This window comes from Ceratotherium simum, chromosome 9, assembly GCF_057802395.1.
Source record: "Ceratotherium simum simum isolate JZ-2026a chromosome 9, ASM5780239v1, whole genome shotgun sequence".
In the NCBI taxonomy this organism is placed as follows: domain Eukaryota; kingdom Metazoa; phylum Chordata; class Mammalia; order Perissodactyla; family Rhinocerotidae; genus Ceratotherium; species Ceratotherium simum.
In genome coordinates this window covers 46722508-46739498 of record NC_141908.1, presented here as the reverse complement: position 1 = coordinate 46739498, position 16991 = coordinate 46722508, and the positions used below count along the sequence as shown (strand labels likewise).

The following is a 16991-nucleotide window of genomic DNA, read 5'->3' as shown; positions in this document are numbered from 1 at the left end:
GAGATCAAGCAAAATAAATTATTTTTCTATTTTTTCTTATTTATTTATTCTTACTTAAATATGAACTTATAAAATTGTCCTTAGACTTCTGAGTGAAACACCAGTCTAGACAGAAATCTAATCTGCCTTCTTTTCCTCGTTGCATTGAAAAACCAGTTGAAATGAACAAAATAATATAAAATAAGAGAAATTCTCTTTTGCTCTGTGCACTTGGATAGGGTGCATTCCACATGCCACAAAGTTCAAGGAGGTTCTGCTAAATAAGGTATAGCTGTGACCACATTGATAGAAGATGCTGAGGACTGATTTACAGCTCCCATTCCTGGATATGGCCTAGAGAATCCCACAAATACCTTCTAATTTGTTGTTCAGAATATATAAAAATAATCAGATCGGAACAACTCTACTCAGAGTTTTTTTGGCTGCTATGAGTCAGAAGTATCATGGAATAGTCAGATCAATAAACCCAGGGGGAGGTATGATAATACCAAAAATAATATCTGCAGGCAAATTTTTTCCACTGGAACGCCATGAAGAAGGCGAGACACATGCACAATGTGTCCTTGGAGTCCAGGCTGGGCAAAACAGCAAGAAGACTGGGGAGTGCGGTGACGGATGCATATACCTGTGGATATACTAAAACGTTGACCTGTACACATTAAACAGGTGAACTGTATAGTTTATGAATTATATCTCAGTAAAACTGTTTAGTAAAAATGGTCTATAGCATGGCAGCATCACCAAACCCAGTGAAGAAACCAGCAGTGAGAGTAACCCTGGTAAGAATTTCCGGAGTCCTAACTCCCTTACTACTCTCCTGAAATTACTAGAACATAAACTTGCATCACCTGTATCTTGATCTTAGGATCAGAGGTAAGATTATAGAAGAAATCAGGTAAATCCAAGTTAATACAAGAAAAATATACTCACTGGAGTTGGGAGCACACAGGCTGGTAGGAACTGCTCTTTTTTTCAAGGGGGAAAAGAATCAAGACACATACTAGCAATATAGAGTGTATGACAATAGTTTGCAGTCCAGAAAGAGAAACATATTATTTAGGAAAATGAAAATAATCCTGTTTTTTTTCCTTTAAAAATAATGTTCTAAAGAATAGACGCAAGCATAAAAAATCATCTGTTTTGTAGTCCCAATAGAAGAACCTAGACTCTCTCAAGCGGAAGATGAAAATGAGGTAATAAAATAGACAAAAATACCTTTAGGACAAAAAAGTGATAAAAATTATAATACCCTTGCTGAATATTCAATGGTAATAGAAGCAGTAAAATATAGTATTATCTGTATAGTATTATGTCATAGTAAAATGAAACCACTTGTGTAAAAAATAACTAGAGTTCTATATTACTACAGTAGAACCAAAAATGGGATGGATTCACGAAAGAGAGAAACCTAAGTTCCATCTTAGGGATAATTGGTGATCCTAAAAAAGAGACCAGAATAAATGTAAAAGACAAATTATTAAAAAATACACTAAAAAATTTTTTTGAAATCCCTTAACTTGAGAAAGACCATAGTCACAAGTGGAAAAGGCTCAGCTTATACTAGATAAAAAACTAAAAGATACACTTACACATATTATAAAATTTTGTAAATTTAAAGTATTAAAGGATAAAAATATTATAAAAACCCAGTAAGCAAAAATGCAAAGAAAAAGAGCTTTTGGAAAGGTTATCCTTAGCCCTCTTGGTAATAATAAACATAATATTAAGATCCTTAGGCCTCTTGGTAATATTAAACATGAGTTGCGTGGGGGAAGTGTAGGCAGCAAGGTTGTGACACCAGAATTCTACACCTGTCTGTCATTCATATGTGAAGTCAACAGAGAGATATCTCCAGCCATGCAAGAGTTCTGAAATTTCACAGGTATATCTTTCCTGAATATCTGCTGAAAAACGAAAGTATGAAAACAAAATATTCAACAATGGGAAGATTTAGTACCAACAGTAATTACAGTGAACTCTGAAATCATTTCAACAGAGAATGAATTCCAAATTACTGTCGTTAGTGGGTTGCAAAACAGAATGCAAATATTATAAATCAGAATTTATAACATGGACATCTGTGGATCATTCTTGAGCTAGAGACATGTTTTGTTTGTGTTTTAGAAAACTTTGAAATAGACACCAACATTATAAAAATCTGGTGATTTTAACATTAAATTCTAAATTAACTTGGGTGAATTGTCAGCATCGATCCCCCCGCATTCCTGGAGGGCGCCTACCAGCTGTAGCTGAGGAGCAGCGGCCCCTTTAAGTCAGGCATAGTCATCTGAGTCCCCTCCACTCCCTACTTGCATGAATTTCTGTTTCCTCACAAGTCTTTGTAAGGATTTGAATCTCACCTTTCCTATAAATCATGAAAGATAATATACAATGCAAAATATGTAAAATTCAACAATTATAACTAGATCAAAAGTCCTAACATATTAACAAAAACTGAGAAGTGGGAAAAGAGAAATATAAGAAAGTAAATATGGTTATTTCCTTATCTTATATGGTGAGACTATAGTAGATGCAGTTTTATTTTTGATGTAGAGAATACATGTTTGTTCAACATAAGAACTGAAGTTTGATACAGGTTCTCAAAATAGATATATTTTATCTAAAATGCTAGAGGAAAAAAGAAAGAAATTAGTTTACTTAGGAAGGATAGGATAGTAAATCATTTAGGGAATATAAAAATCAAAAAACAAAATGGTAAAGGCCAATCCAACTAGAAAGCCAATTTATGAAAATAAATACAATTCAGTTAAATTTTTCTGTCAAGATGTAGAGACTTTAATATTAAATGAGAAGTAAATTAAACTCCACAAGAGATATACCTAAGCTGAAACAAAATGAAAGTTTAAAAGTAAAAAGAAGGAGAAAGTTATACCAGTAAAGCAAAATTGCAAATTGCAGATAACAGTAAAAATTATTAATAAATTTTATTCTGTAAAATTTGATGGTGACTTGTTTTACTTTCAAACAAATTGTCACCAATGAAGTGAAGCTCCACAAGAAACTACACACACACACACACACACACACACACACACACATATTCTTATTTAAGAATTATTACTCTTAAAAATAATTCTAACAAAACAATATGAAAAACATTTTTTCAGTACAAAAATATACAGAGGACTCATGACAGTTACCAAATAAAAAGTACATAGTGCAAATATACATATTTTAAAAGTTCATTATGATAATCACAGAAATTACATCAAAGTAAAGTGATCCCATATTTCCTCTAATAAATTGGCAATATTTTTTTCAGATGTCCCAGTTTTAGTGAAGGCTTGACTATTTATTTATAGCCTTTGGTTTATACATTGGTTCAACATCTCTTGAAAACAATTTGAACATATATGTCAATACTTAAATATGGTCATATATTTTAATACAGAAATTCCATTTCTAATGTAGCACTTAAAAAAGACTGCATATAGCAAAAACAAATAGTCTAATTCCAAGTGGCAAAAGTAGGCTATAAATGTGTATTCCAGTATGTTAGCAATTAAAATCATATACTTAATCTAGATATCACATTTCTTTAACCACAAGAATGACTTTATTTCAATTCTATTCTAATGCACTCAAGAAATCCAATCATCTGTGGAGGTCATTTAAAAAAAATGGATTTTCACTTCTCACAATAGTATATGAAATAGGCATTGTTATCCTCATTTTAAAGATAATAAAATGGAGGCATAGAAATGTTGATAACTTGCTCGGCATCACAGAGCTAATATATTCTCTTCCATTGTTGAGCTGAGCAGTTATTAGAATCCTAAAGGTAGACAGACCAACAAATAACAAGAGAGCAAGGGAAAAAGAGAAGAAGGAAGAAAGGAAGGAAAGGAGGAAGGGAGGAAGGGAAATAATAGTATTTTCATCTATGAAGTATAATTATGTTATTTATGTTTCTTCCTGTTTTCTATGTTTTCAGAATTGAGCATGTATTATTTAATAATTAGAAAAATGAATGTTCTAAAATAAAGGCAGCTTTAAGGTTGAATTCTCGATTAATAAGTATTCTGATATAAATACAGCCTACATATATCACAGTTGTGTGTTAGTCTCATTCCTAATCATTAAAACTGTTTCATGTTTTACTTTATCAGCTCCAAAAATTAATTCTTAAAAAGTTAATGAAAGATTGTGTAGAATACTGCTATTTCAAACTAATTCTTGTTTCAACATTTCAACCCATTTTGATCTACAATGCTATTGCTTTACTCATGCTTTTTTTTTTTTAACAGTTTTATTTATTTATTTATTTGTGAGGAAGATCAGCCCTGAGCTAACATCCATGCTAATCCTCCTCTTTTTGCTGAGGAAGACCGGCTCTGAGCTAACATCTATTGCCAATCCCCCTCCTTTTTCTTTTTTTTTTCCTCCCCCAAAGTCCCAGTAGATAGTTGTATGTCATAGTTGCACATCCTTCTAGTTTCTGTATGTGGGATGCGGCCTCAGCATGGCCGGAGAAGCGGTGCAACAGTGTGTGCTGAGGATCAGAACCCGCCGCCAGTAGCAGAGCGCACACACTTAACCTCTAAGCCATGGACCGGCCCTACTTATTCTTATAAACAATGGTGATTGGTATGAAAAGCAGTAACTAAGAGAGAAAGCCTGTTCTTTGTGTAGTAAAGAGGAACAGACAAACAGCTAATTTTAAAATATTGTGTCTAAATTATTTTTTCAGGTGTAATAAATTAGAAATAATACAGAAACCTCAAAGTTTGGATTTTTATTCATTTTATTTATTAGACCTAGATAATGATGAATTTGATTATAAAACACAAAGCTATTGATTTCAACGGAGTATACGTTTGCCATGGGAGAAGTTTGCTAATGCTGCTTTACTAAGATATTTTATTTTACCAAAACAAATCTCTTTTCAGGTCTGAAGTCTTTTGTAGGGATCCTCATCCATTGCTTGAAGAAACTTACTGGAGTCATTATCCTAACTCTGTTTTTTCTGAGCGTGTTTTCTCTAATTGGGATGGGGCTCTTCATGGGTAACCTGAAGCATAAATGTTTGCGATGGCCCCGAGAAAATGAAACTGAACCCCTGCACAACAGAACTGGTAACCCATATTATATTCGAGGTAAGATTAACGTGTCAAAAGATTAGAATTTTTCTTAACAGTAGAGCAGTCTTCACTGAAATGTTGACCATGCAACTGCAGAACAAATTCCACGTCAGAACAAACTTCGTGTAAGTGCTGTAACTATGCTCGAGTACTCATTTGGATCAGTTTCATTTATCAGGATCGCAAAGTTCCAATCTTCAGACAGTTAAATTAGCAAAACTTAAGTTTGGAATTGCTGAATTTTGCAAATTTTATCCTTTAAAAAATAAATAAATATGACCAAAGTCTTATTTGCAGTTTCATCAGAGTAGAATCCTCATGAAACTACCTTTCTTCCATAAAGTTATTTAAAATATGAATTTAAGTTTACTCATTAGAAATTTTGGGGTGACCCTATAAATCAAAAAATGGCCTACATCATAGAAATTCTTTTTTTTTTTTTAAAGATTTTATTTATTTATTTTCCCCCCAAAGCCCCAGTAGATAGTTGTATGTCATAGCTGCACATCCTTCTAGTTGCTGTATGTGGGACGCGGCCTCAGCATGGCCGGAGAAGCGGTGCGTCGGTGGGCGCCCGGGATCCGAACCCGGGCCACCAGCAGTGGAGCGCACGCACTTAACCGCTAAGCCACGGGGCCAGCCCTGTCATAGAAATTCTTACTGTTGTTGGATTTCAGTTACTGCTGATCATTTTAAATGCTTTGAGTTATACTTTGGTAAATAATGAAAATATTTAGGCTAATAGAAATAATGCCAAGTAAGTACTGCTTACCTGTTGTGCACAAGTAACTCGCATGCCTGATCCCATATCTTCACTATAATCCTGCAGAGGAGACATAAACAACCCCTGTGACAAACGAAGAAACGGAAGTTCAGAGAAAGTCAGTGAATGTCCCAGCATACTGGAACTACTCAGTGGTAAAACTAGCATTCTAACCAAGCTCAATCTGGCTTTAAAACCCATTCCTTTTTCACCAGGCCATACTCTTTTGTTGGATTTTTATCTCATACTAAAATTATCAGATCCTTTCTGACAGTATTTCGAAAAAAATAAAAGCATATATATATTTTTAAGCTGTACAGCATGATGGTTTGATTTACATATATTGTGAAATGATTATCACAGTAGGTTCAACTAACATTCTTCTTCCCATATAGATACAATAAAAGGAAAAGAAAGAAGAATAAAGGAAAACAAATATTCTCCTTGTGATGAGAACTTTTAAGATTTACTCTCTTCGCTTTCCTATATATCATACAGCAGTGTTAGCTGTAGTCATCATTTTGTACATTACCTCCCTAGTCTCATTTATCTTGTAACTGGAAGTTTGTACCTTTTGACCACCTTCCTCCAATTCCCCCACCCCCTTACCCTCACCTCAGGTAACCACAAGTCTAATCTCTTTTTCTATGAGTTTGGGTTTTTTTGTTTTTTAGATTCCACATATAAGTGAAATCATACAGTATTTATCTTTCTCTGTCTGACTCATTTCACTTAGCATGATGCCTTCAAGGTCCATCCATGTTGTCACAAATGGTAGGACATCCTCATTTCTTGTGGCTGAATAATATTCCGTTATATACATGTGCCACAATTTCTTTACTCATTCATCCATCAATGGACAGTCAGGTGTTACCATGTCTTGGCTATTGTAAATAATGCTGCTATAAACATGGGAGTACAGATATTTTTTGATAGTGTTTTTGTTACATTTGGATATATTCCCAGAAGTGGAATTGCCAGATCATGTGGTAGTTCTGTTTTTAATTTTTTGAGGATCCTCCATACTGTTTTACATAGTGGTTGTACCAATTTACAATCCCATCAGTAGTGCATAAGGGTTCTCTTTTCTCCACATCCACACCAGCATTTGTTATCACTTGTCTTTTTGATGATGGCCATTCTAACAGGCATGAGGCGATATCTCATCTTGGTTTTAATTTGCATTTCCCTAATGACTAGTGATGTTGAGCATAAAAGCATATTTTTCAACTAATAAAAATGAAGTGTTGCTGAATCTTATGTAGTCCTTCTACATTAATTTTATTTATACTTTGTATTTAATAAGTTCTAAAACATATCTTAAATTTTACTCATTGGTTTACTCATAATATGATTATGATGCAAGTAATACAAAATTGTTACTATATGAGTATGTGAAATGTTTCCTTATTATATGTGTCTATTTCATGGTCCTAATTCTGTGGTGAGGACACCAGGAGGGGGATGTTAGATCTTAGATTCCAACTGAAATACCTCCCTTTGGTTTCTTTGATGTTGTAACAAAATATGCTAGTTATTTTAAAAACAAACAAATTTTGCTACTTCACTGGTTATTGCTAAGAAAACAGAGTCAGGTTCTTTTCATCTTTGTTAAATTACAATACTATATTCTAAAGAAATCACTTTTTAAAGATTACCAATTCTAGCCATTCCATGTCCTCAAATAACATGCTAGAAATTGCTGAAAATATCATATTTGTAAAACATTATTTGACCCAATTTCTATGTCATAGTCCTTGTATTTAGAAAGGACTTGGGACTGCCCAGTTCTACTAATGTCAAATTTCATTTGGTTTTTGACTGCCATTCAAAAGGTTTGATCAGTGGTTCCTATATATGACTTAAAAATTCTCCTAAAATTATTTTAGGTGACAAATTAAAGTGACATTATTTGAGATTGGAGCATTCAATTTTGTAGCTATATATATATTTTGCATATATGTATTTGTATGTGTATATATATGTATGCTTTGTATATGTGTATATATATACACACACACACCCTCAGGACTGATCTCATGGGTTTGATCTCTGTGATTTGAATTCAAAACTTAAAAAACCAATGTTTTTGCATGTATGTTGCCAACTCTGGTGACTGATAGCTATAAATACACAATCTGCATTTTGATTGACAACAGGTAAGGATGCCTGGATAAATTCTATGGGCTATGACTCTGATTAGCTTGGGTTGTGATGGAAATTAGATGATATCAGGGCAAGTAATTGGCACTGGATGCTCCACGGAGAAAAATAAGCTTCAAAGTGGAAAGAGAATGGAAATTAAACCCAGAGACAGAAAAATCTGGTCTTCTGCTCAGGAAGATCATTAGGGAAAAACCCTGGAAGAAGAGGATTTCAGCTTTCAAACAGATTAGTCTTGGGAATTTCTCCTTTGAAGTCTGGTCACACCTGGCTGATTATATTCATTTTCCTGAATTCTAATTTTGAAAGGGATTCTCCTCTTTCTATGCTGAGCTTTGTTGCCTTTGGGGCAGTGAACTAGGTGAATTGCCAGAGTTCTTTTGGCCTGTGCATCAGACGTTGGATAGCCTCCTAGATAAAAAAGGCTGGGCTATCTGCTCCTTCCTTCTCACTGTAGAGAGGGATTGCTCATCTGTACAGATTTAAATAATTTCAGATATGCTGTTTACTCAAGATTAGGTAAAGAATATCATTTCTTTCTTATTTTTCAGAAACAGAAAACTTTTATTATTTAGAAGGAGAAAGGTATGCTCTCCTTTGTGGCAACAGAACAGATGCTGGGTAAGTGGTGTTAATGTTCTATCAAGTCAGTATCACCAATCAATAGTATTTATTGAATGATTATTGCCTTATGATGATTCCCATTTGATTGCATTATCTCATTTTATCATCAAAACTATGGTGAGAAGTGTACAATATAGAATACTGTTAATCCAGTTTCACAGTAAAAAGTGATAGACACACTAGCTAAATGATTTATTCAAGATCAAGAAGTTAGTAATGGCAGAGCTGGGACTTGAACAAGGATCTTATTGTCTGTATTCAGTGTGCCCCAGAGCTGGTGAGGATTATAAAGCAAAACAATATAGTCTTTTCTTTGGCCAGAAGCCTTTGAAGAAAAGAACTAGTAAAGATATGCTATTTCACTTATCTATGGCTTGTATATCTTTTATGGTTATAATTTACGTTAACAAAAAGCTTATTGTTCTCAAAAATGGTACTTATAAATAATTCTTCAGTGAGATGATGAAACTCTTAAGTATTATTGTCTTATAATTTCAGATGAAGATATCAGAAAATAGAAATAGAGTGCTTCTCAGCAGTACTATGACTCACGTAATTCCTTATGTTACTTTCCTCAGCTGGGATGACTTGACACCCATCTGTAGGCTCAGCTCTTTCATAGGCTCTGGGGCCCAGACTGACAAAAGGCACATGGTGAGAGAGGAGCATGAGTAATGTAGTTTAGTTGTATTCAGGTGATTTGGCCATTTTGTCACTTGCTCAACTGTTTGCCCAGCTACTGCTGAGATTCCGTTCTATTTTCACGTCCAAATTGTGAATCCATCTCATTGTGTCTACGCCATCCCACTCTAGCTCACCCTTTTTGTGGACATCCCAAACTCAAATATGACCTCAAATGCTTGGAAATTATCTGGTCATGGGGATAATCAGAATCAGATTGATATATTTCAAGGCAGAAGAGAAAGTCACGTAATGTTGCACCTGTAGCCATCATACTTTGCTGCATGGTAAAATATCCCAAAAGTTAGTGCCTTAAGACAAGGACAAAAATTCATTCGCTCAGATTCTGTGGGTCAGCAATTTAGCAACCTCAATGCACAAGTACTTTTTAAACCTCTGTTTGTATCACATTTGTTAACCACTAACAAATGTCTGAAACAAGTCTCATGGCCAAAGCCAGAATAATGTCGGAGGGAGCTACACAAGGGTGTGGATAGAGGGAAGCGTAATTTACTGCTACTGTAATAATCAACCACAACACCCGAGCCCCCAATAGATAAAAGTATGAAGACTCCATGAAAGGAGATGAAATAAATATTTAATCAGATCTTTCTACCAAAATGCAAGTACTGCTTGTAAATTATTGATGTGATAAATGTTTTCTCACTCTTAAATAATGGGATCTCAGGGTTTGAGGTGAGATCATTTGAAAATTAAACCCTCAACTACTGCGGTTCTATTTTTATCAGTGTTATTTTCCATCAGTTGTTCTTTCACTTTGATATTGGGTAGTAAAGAAATCTTGAACAAAGGCTTGGCAAAAGCCATTTGTGAGGCCATTTTTTCTGTTAGCTTAATTAACAACTCTTCGCTTATATCAATATAAAATCTAAGTTATTTGCAGCTTTTTTACTGGGAATTGTTTGGGAGGAGACCAGTTACTCCCTGTGGAAAAGGGAGACTGTTATTATTCAGGGGCAGGTGTTCTATATTTATGATTTGGACATAATCTTACCGTCATCTAAGAGTGAGCGGTTTTTCCTTTCTTTGTCTTCTTTAGTCAGTGTCCTGAAGGGTATGTGTGTGTAAAAGCTGGCATAAATCCTGATTCTGGATACACAAATTTTGACAGTTTTGGCTGGGCCTTCTTTGCTCTGTTTCGGTTAATGACACAGGATTACCCTGAAGCACTTTATCACCAGGTGAGAACAGAGAGAATCCGCACTGCACGTTAAGAGTGGTGCCATGCTCTTCCCTTCTAAAATGATGGTCAAATGTAATGTAGTTTATTAAATTTTTACCTGAAGAAGAATTTGAGGACAGAAGAAAAGAGAACCAGAGTTGTTGAATGTCAAACCAAATGCTAACACTGTGCCCAAGTCTGTGCTCTTATGTATGATAGCTCATTTAGTCTTTGAAACAATCCTACAAGGTCAATACATACATATATATATATATCTGCTTTTTATATGAAGACACTAAGGTCAGAGCAGTTGGGTAACCTCCCCAAAGTTACAACACATGTATCTGCCCGAGATCACTGTCCTGCTCTGTGATATCATACAAGTGATATTAACTAAGTAGAGAGCATTTCTAGGTACTAATTATTTAGTCAAAAAATTTGAACCTATGAGATTACCATGTATTAAGCAATTATTTATGGAATGCCTACAATGTACTATTTCTTTTCAATTCTTCTATTTCTTCTCATTCCCCTTTAAAATTCAATCATGGTCCAGTTATAATAACAGAAGACTTGCTTTTATGAGATTTGAAATCCAAATTCTGAGAGTCTCTCTTCATAACTGATGATTTGTGGGCCATAGTTTCTCAGAAAGATGTAATACTCATTAAAATGGAGATTCAGTTTTTCTTTTAAGAGTTTTACCACAGAATATGCAATGTTATTTTAGCAGCATAGTTAATATCAAAAGATATTAGATGAAATAAATAAATTACTTTAAACTCCAGAAGTATTTATAGTTGAAGGAGAGCATACTTTTTTGAACACATACATCATACTTTTTATAATTGGATAGATAAATTATGGTGTGTGTGTGTACAGGCCATTAATAATGATAAGATTATATAATATATTTTTGGCACAAATGTACATGATATATTATTAAATGGAAATCAAGTGAACTAAACATACATGTAGTACAGTTATATTTCTAGTAAAAGAAGTACATGAAAATATTAGAAGTGACATTTTTTCTTTATGCAAACTATATTTTTCTAATTTTGTAAGATTAATATTCATATTATTTCCCAAACTTTTTCCTCCTCCACAACACTAGGAACTTCTTATTTCTAAAATAATCTTATCTTGTAATCCTCCTTCTAAAAATCCTTCAGTGGTTTCCAAATTCCTATGGGATGAAATTTCCGTAAGAACTGGGAGATACTCTCCAGATTTATTTCCTAACAATATCCCAATATATACTCTCTGCTTTATTTGAGCCTAAAAAAGACTTGCTGTTTCCTAAATGAGCTTTTCCCATAATTTCTTGTTTCAGTATATGTTGTACCTTCCACCTAAATTCAAATTTCTTTCTGTCTTCAGTCTCACACCTCAAATTCATAAGCCAAATTTCTTCTTTGAGCTTTTCCTCAAGCCCTCTTTTCAAAGTTAGGCATATCCTCTACCGGAACTCCACAGTACCCTATACTTGCCTCTGACAGTGGTTATTTTACTTGTTTGTTCAGCTCTTCCTCCCACTAGGAGATCTACTACCTAAGAAGAAGTATTTGTCTTATTCTAATTTTTGTGTTCTTAGCATCTAGCACATAGAAATGCTTAATGAAATTTTAATAAACAAAAAATCTAAGTGAATATTTATGGATTATGTCACTTTATATAATAGTAAATGTCTTGCCTTTATTTACAGCCCTCAAAGTATGTTAGCTAATTTTCTTGGTAGCATTGGCTTAGAGGAAATCCTTTCCCACTACCAGTGAAGTGAGCAATCAGTTTGGGAGTGCCTGGTGTTGGAGTCCATACAGGACCTTCATCATTATTGAACTCTAAGTTTTTAGTAACTAGGGTGGATAACGTTTGCTTTGATTTGGACTGAATTTATACTGTGAGCATTGCCCTAAACTAAACTGACTATGGCTAGGGAAGTTCAGCAATTATTCCTAAAGAATACAGCTCATGTTTTGGAGAATATAATTCTTCATTCATTCAACAAATATTTATTTGATCCAAGTACTGTTTGATGCACTATGTGTACAAAAATGAAGAAAACCAAGTGTCAATCTTCATGGAATGGAGTTATGCTTAACAATAGTTAATGTGTATTGCCTATTTGCCATGGGCGAAGATCTTTGCATGCATTATTTCATTTGATTTTCATAACAAACCTATCATATGGGGGCTATAATTGGCCCCAATTTTATACTAAAATATAATAGAATTTGTGCACTTTTCCATCCTAATAAGAGTGTATACTTTTATCCTCCACCAGCTTCATATGGTGGAAAGAACAAAAGTTGTGGATTCAGGCATTCTCCCATAGCAGTGAAATCTTTAGGAAATCATTTTGCCTATCTAATTTTCATTTCTCTTCTGCATATTGGAAATAATAGTATAGTAAATATCACATAAAGGTGTTGCACAAAATTAATGAGACAATAAACATAAAGTATTTATTTATTTACTGAGGAAGATTAGCCCTGAGATAACATCCGTTGCCAATCCTCCTCTTTTCGCTGAGGAAGACTGGCCCTGGGCTAACATTCATGCTCATCTTCCTCTACTTTATATGGGATGCAGCCACAGCACGGCTTAAGAAGTGGTGCATCGGTCTGCGCCTGGGATCCGAACCTGCGAACCCCAGGCCGCTGAAGCAAAGCGTGTGAACTTAACCTCTACTCCACCGGGCCAGCCCTCATAAGGTATTTATTAATGTAGATGGCCTGCAGTATACTACATAATATCTGTTACTGACTCCTGAATGTACTACTGTACATGACAGCTAGTTCAGTGGGAAAAATATTTAACCAAATCCTAAATAGCTGACTCACTGGACTAATGGGGTTTATTAAAAATACTTTTAAAGACAAATATACTGGGGCCAGCCCGGTGGCATAGTGGTTAAGTTCAGCGAGCTCCACTTTGGTGGCCTGGGGTTTGCAAGTTCGGATCCTGGGAGCAGACCTGCACCACTCATCAAAAGCCATGCTGTGGTGGCAACGCACATACAAAATAGAAGAAGATTGGCACAGATGTTAGCTCAGGGACAATCTTCCTCAAGCAAAAAGGGGAAGATAGGCAGATGTTAGCTCAGGGACAATCTTCCTCAAGAAAAAGAGGAAGATTGGCAACAGATGTTAGCTCAGGGGAAATCTTCCTCAGCAAAAAAAGAGGAGGATTGGCAACAGGTGTTAGGTCAGGACCAATCTTCCTCACCAAAAAATAAATAAATAAATAAAGACAAATATACTATAGAATAATAAGAAATTATTTCTGGTTGAATATTAGAAATTCCTGTTAATCTGTAAACATTCTTAACTGTTATATCAACACAATATTTTCTGTAAATAATAGTAATCTATTAATTCAAATGGATGCTTAAAAATTAAAACTATTCCCATTTTTTTTCTTGAATTTCATTCATTTACTTTTAATCAATGAGAATAAATCAGTGGACTGTATTTTGGATTGATAATGTCTACTCATAATTTTCTAAATTTTTAAATTTTTTGACCTATCTTAGGTAATAAAAGTAAATAAATATAAATAAATAAATAAACAAAAATTAAAAATGAAATAAAATCAACTCAATGCTCAGATTGGAAATCTAAAATTTTGTATTTTTCTATTCGTTAAGTGACTTCATACAAGTGAACTATATGACTTTTGCATGTAATTTGCCTAAAAGTTCTTCACCAAAGCAGGTATTCTGACAGATAGGAATATTCCTGTTCCCCACTCCTTTGAATAGACCTGACTGTACCTTGTTGTGATCTTTCCATAAAGTAATGATCAGAAGAAAGTGATCTCCAAACATTCATTCTCTGACTTCATTAAACTTCACATATTTAAAGAGTCTACTGCTAAGGACATAATCTTCCATATTCAGACTGCCTAGCTTTCTTTATTGAGAGATCAAAATTTTTTCTTTTCAATATGTTTTTTATATTAACGAAGATATAAAAGTCAAATACTCTAAATCAATTAAATTACTAAATTCTTCCTTTGGTTTTGTACCATATATTTTATATCTTACATGTGTATCTAAAGTTGAAGAGTTTTTTGCTTATTTTTCCAAGTAGAGACAGAACTTAAACTGTCTTGTGATTACATTCCACTTATAATTAAATTATTGTCATAACAAAATTTCATTTTTCATTTTAAAATAGGAGATTACAGGAAGACAAATAACGTTTTCCTCTTTTGTCTTATTTTCCAACTCTTCGTAGATCCTTTATGCTTCTGGGAAGGTCTACATGATATTTTTTGTTGTGATAAGTTTTTGGTTTGCCTTTTATATGACAAGTTTGTTCTTGGGCGCACTCGCTATGTCCTACGAAGAAGCTGAAAAGGCTAAGAAGTTTGAACCATTTCAGCAGACTTTAAAAGAATTTCAAGAAGAAAATGAAGCAGCTGAGGTATAATTTTTTTTTAAATATTTCTTAGAATCACAGAGTTTGAGTTATCTTCTCAAGGTCTTGGAGTATATTGCCTTCTACTAGATGCTCCATATCTGTGTGTGGTACATGATAAGATGAAAAGTGATTTTAATAAGAGCACTTTTGCTACATAACATTCTTTCCTGAGTGAACTGTGGTAAGAGTGACCAACATCTTTAAAGATTTCTTTAGTATATACAATTTTTTTGTTCCTAAAGGTGTGTTACTACTGCTATAAACTATGGATATATTATATCTTTTTCAAATTTGACTTTTCTTAATGCAGGTATAGTTTCTTAATTCAAACTTGCTTCAGACACCACATCAGAATTAACTTTGGAAAATTTTAGCATTCAACTCAAAGGTGATAGTTTAGAAATCATGAAGTACTAAAAGCATGGATAAAAGTACAGTACTGAAGTTGTAAAAAGAGAAAAAAATTCACTTCATTGGCTTTCTAGCTCCTTCAAGAGGAAATGCACTGTGCATCATGATATAGGAAATTATTTTATCCATCGAATACTTAAATCCATGATTAGTAAAACTTAATAAGGTTTTAACTAATTTTCAATTACTTAAGCGTTGTGTTTGAATTTATTTTCAGATTTTTAGCCTCATAACAAGAGATTTGCTCTATGAATCTAAAAGTGTTGACAGAAGTAGCATTAAAGAAATTGTAGAAAATTATCATTAAAAATCTAAATTGTGCTGTTAAGTGTGCTAAAAGGAAGAACAGGACCAGGAAGCAACCAGAAGTCACTTTCTTATATTCCACAGGACTTGGCAATCTCACGTCTCTTCCTCAGTTTGGAGAGGGATAGGTTTAGCCCAGTATCCTAACACCACTACCCAGAGCTGTCAAGGTGTGCAGTGGGCAGGAGCCAAGTGGCTTGGGGTGGGACGTTGTCCATGACTCTTCCTGGGCATTGCTCCCTTCCCTGCCCCGCCTTCCCCATGTTGTGAGGAGCCCTCCTGCCTGGGAGCTTGTTCTTTGGAGAGTGATGGGCCCAAAGTGGCCATAGTCAAGTCAAGTGTTCCTGCCCCACTGGCCTGTTTACAGGGCCCTCACTTGAGGGAGGGGAGCCGTGGCCTGCCTCTTTTTCCATCCCTCTGGATTTGTTACTATTTTGCACTCTTAACACCCGCTAATAAAGATTGTCTACACTGGGAAAAAAAAACTCAAACTACATTTTCTAGCAGATGAACAAGGACAGACTGAGGGAGCAAACAAAGAATAGAAAGGAGCTATACCCAGGACTCTCTCATATAAGGAGGATAAAAAGAGATGGGGAAAAGTAAAGGGCCAAGATACATTCTGGCACTAAGCAGAATATGTAGTAAGGTTGGCTAAGAGGTTCATTAATACTAAAGGTACCTTCTAGGTCAAAAAGGGGAAAATGTTAACTCCTCTACATATATAGCTCTTTCATTAAGTCATCATCAATGAAGAAGCTCTAGAAAAGTCATTCTACCAAAAAGTGGGGCCTGAATGACATGATGTGGGATCATACCAAATGACAAGTTATTGATAGATACTTGTGTCCGAGGTCCGTAACATAGATACCATTGAAACAAGAAGCAATTATAGACCATATGAAGAAAACGTGTATAAAAAGAGGCTATTGAGTATAGCCATTATGTCACCCATGAGGAAGTCACAGAAAAACAACTTACAAAAGCTTTTTATCCCAAGAAAGAAGTTTGGAATCCTTCAGATTGAATAATTAGAGTTTGAATGACATGTTGAATGTGTAATTTGTTTTGAAGTGGCATTTCAGGTTTAAAGGGCTACACACAAATGTACCCAAGAGCACAATACTTCTCTTATCCTAAGATGAGATGCCTTATTAACTCTCCTTATGAAGAATTTACATTATTTCCCAATTTCCCAATATCGCCATTCATTTGACAGCTCTGGATCACATAAAGCCTTTCTGATTTTAATCAAAATCTCTAAATTATAAAGGATTTCTTTTTCTGGAAGAGTACTAGAACATTTTGTCATGCAAAAGTTTTCTGGG

General features: G+C 34.5%; 1 protein-coding gene across 1 annotated transcript in view; it reads left to right on the top strand.

The window, feature by feature from the left end:
* SCN7A (sodium voltage-gated channel alpha subunit 7) overlaps positions 1 to 16991 on the top strand; it is a 77976-nt gene that overhangs the window by 16673 nt on the left and 44312 nt on the right. Inside the window, exons 7-10 of the mRNA XM_004428232.3 lie at positions 4911 to 5117; positions 8580 to 8649; positions 10394 to 10535; positions 14761 to 14949. Of these exons, the coding sequence (XP_004428289.2) occupies positions 4911 to 5117; positions 8580 to 8649; positions 10394 to 10535; positions 14761 to 14949 (608 nt within the window). The remainder of the gene's footprint in view (positions 1 to 4910; positions 5118 to 8579; positions 8650 to 10393; positions 10536 to 14760; positions 14950 to 16991) is intronic.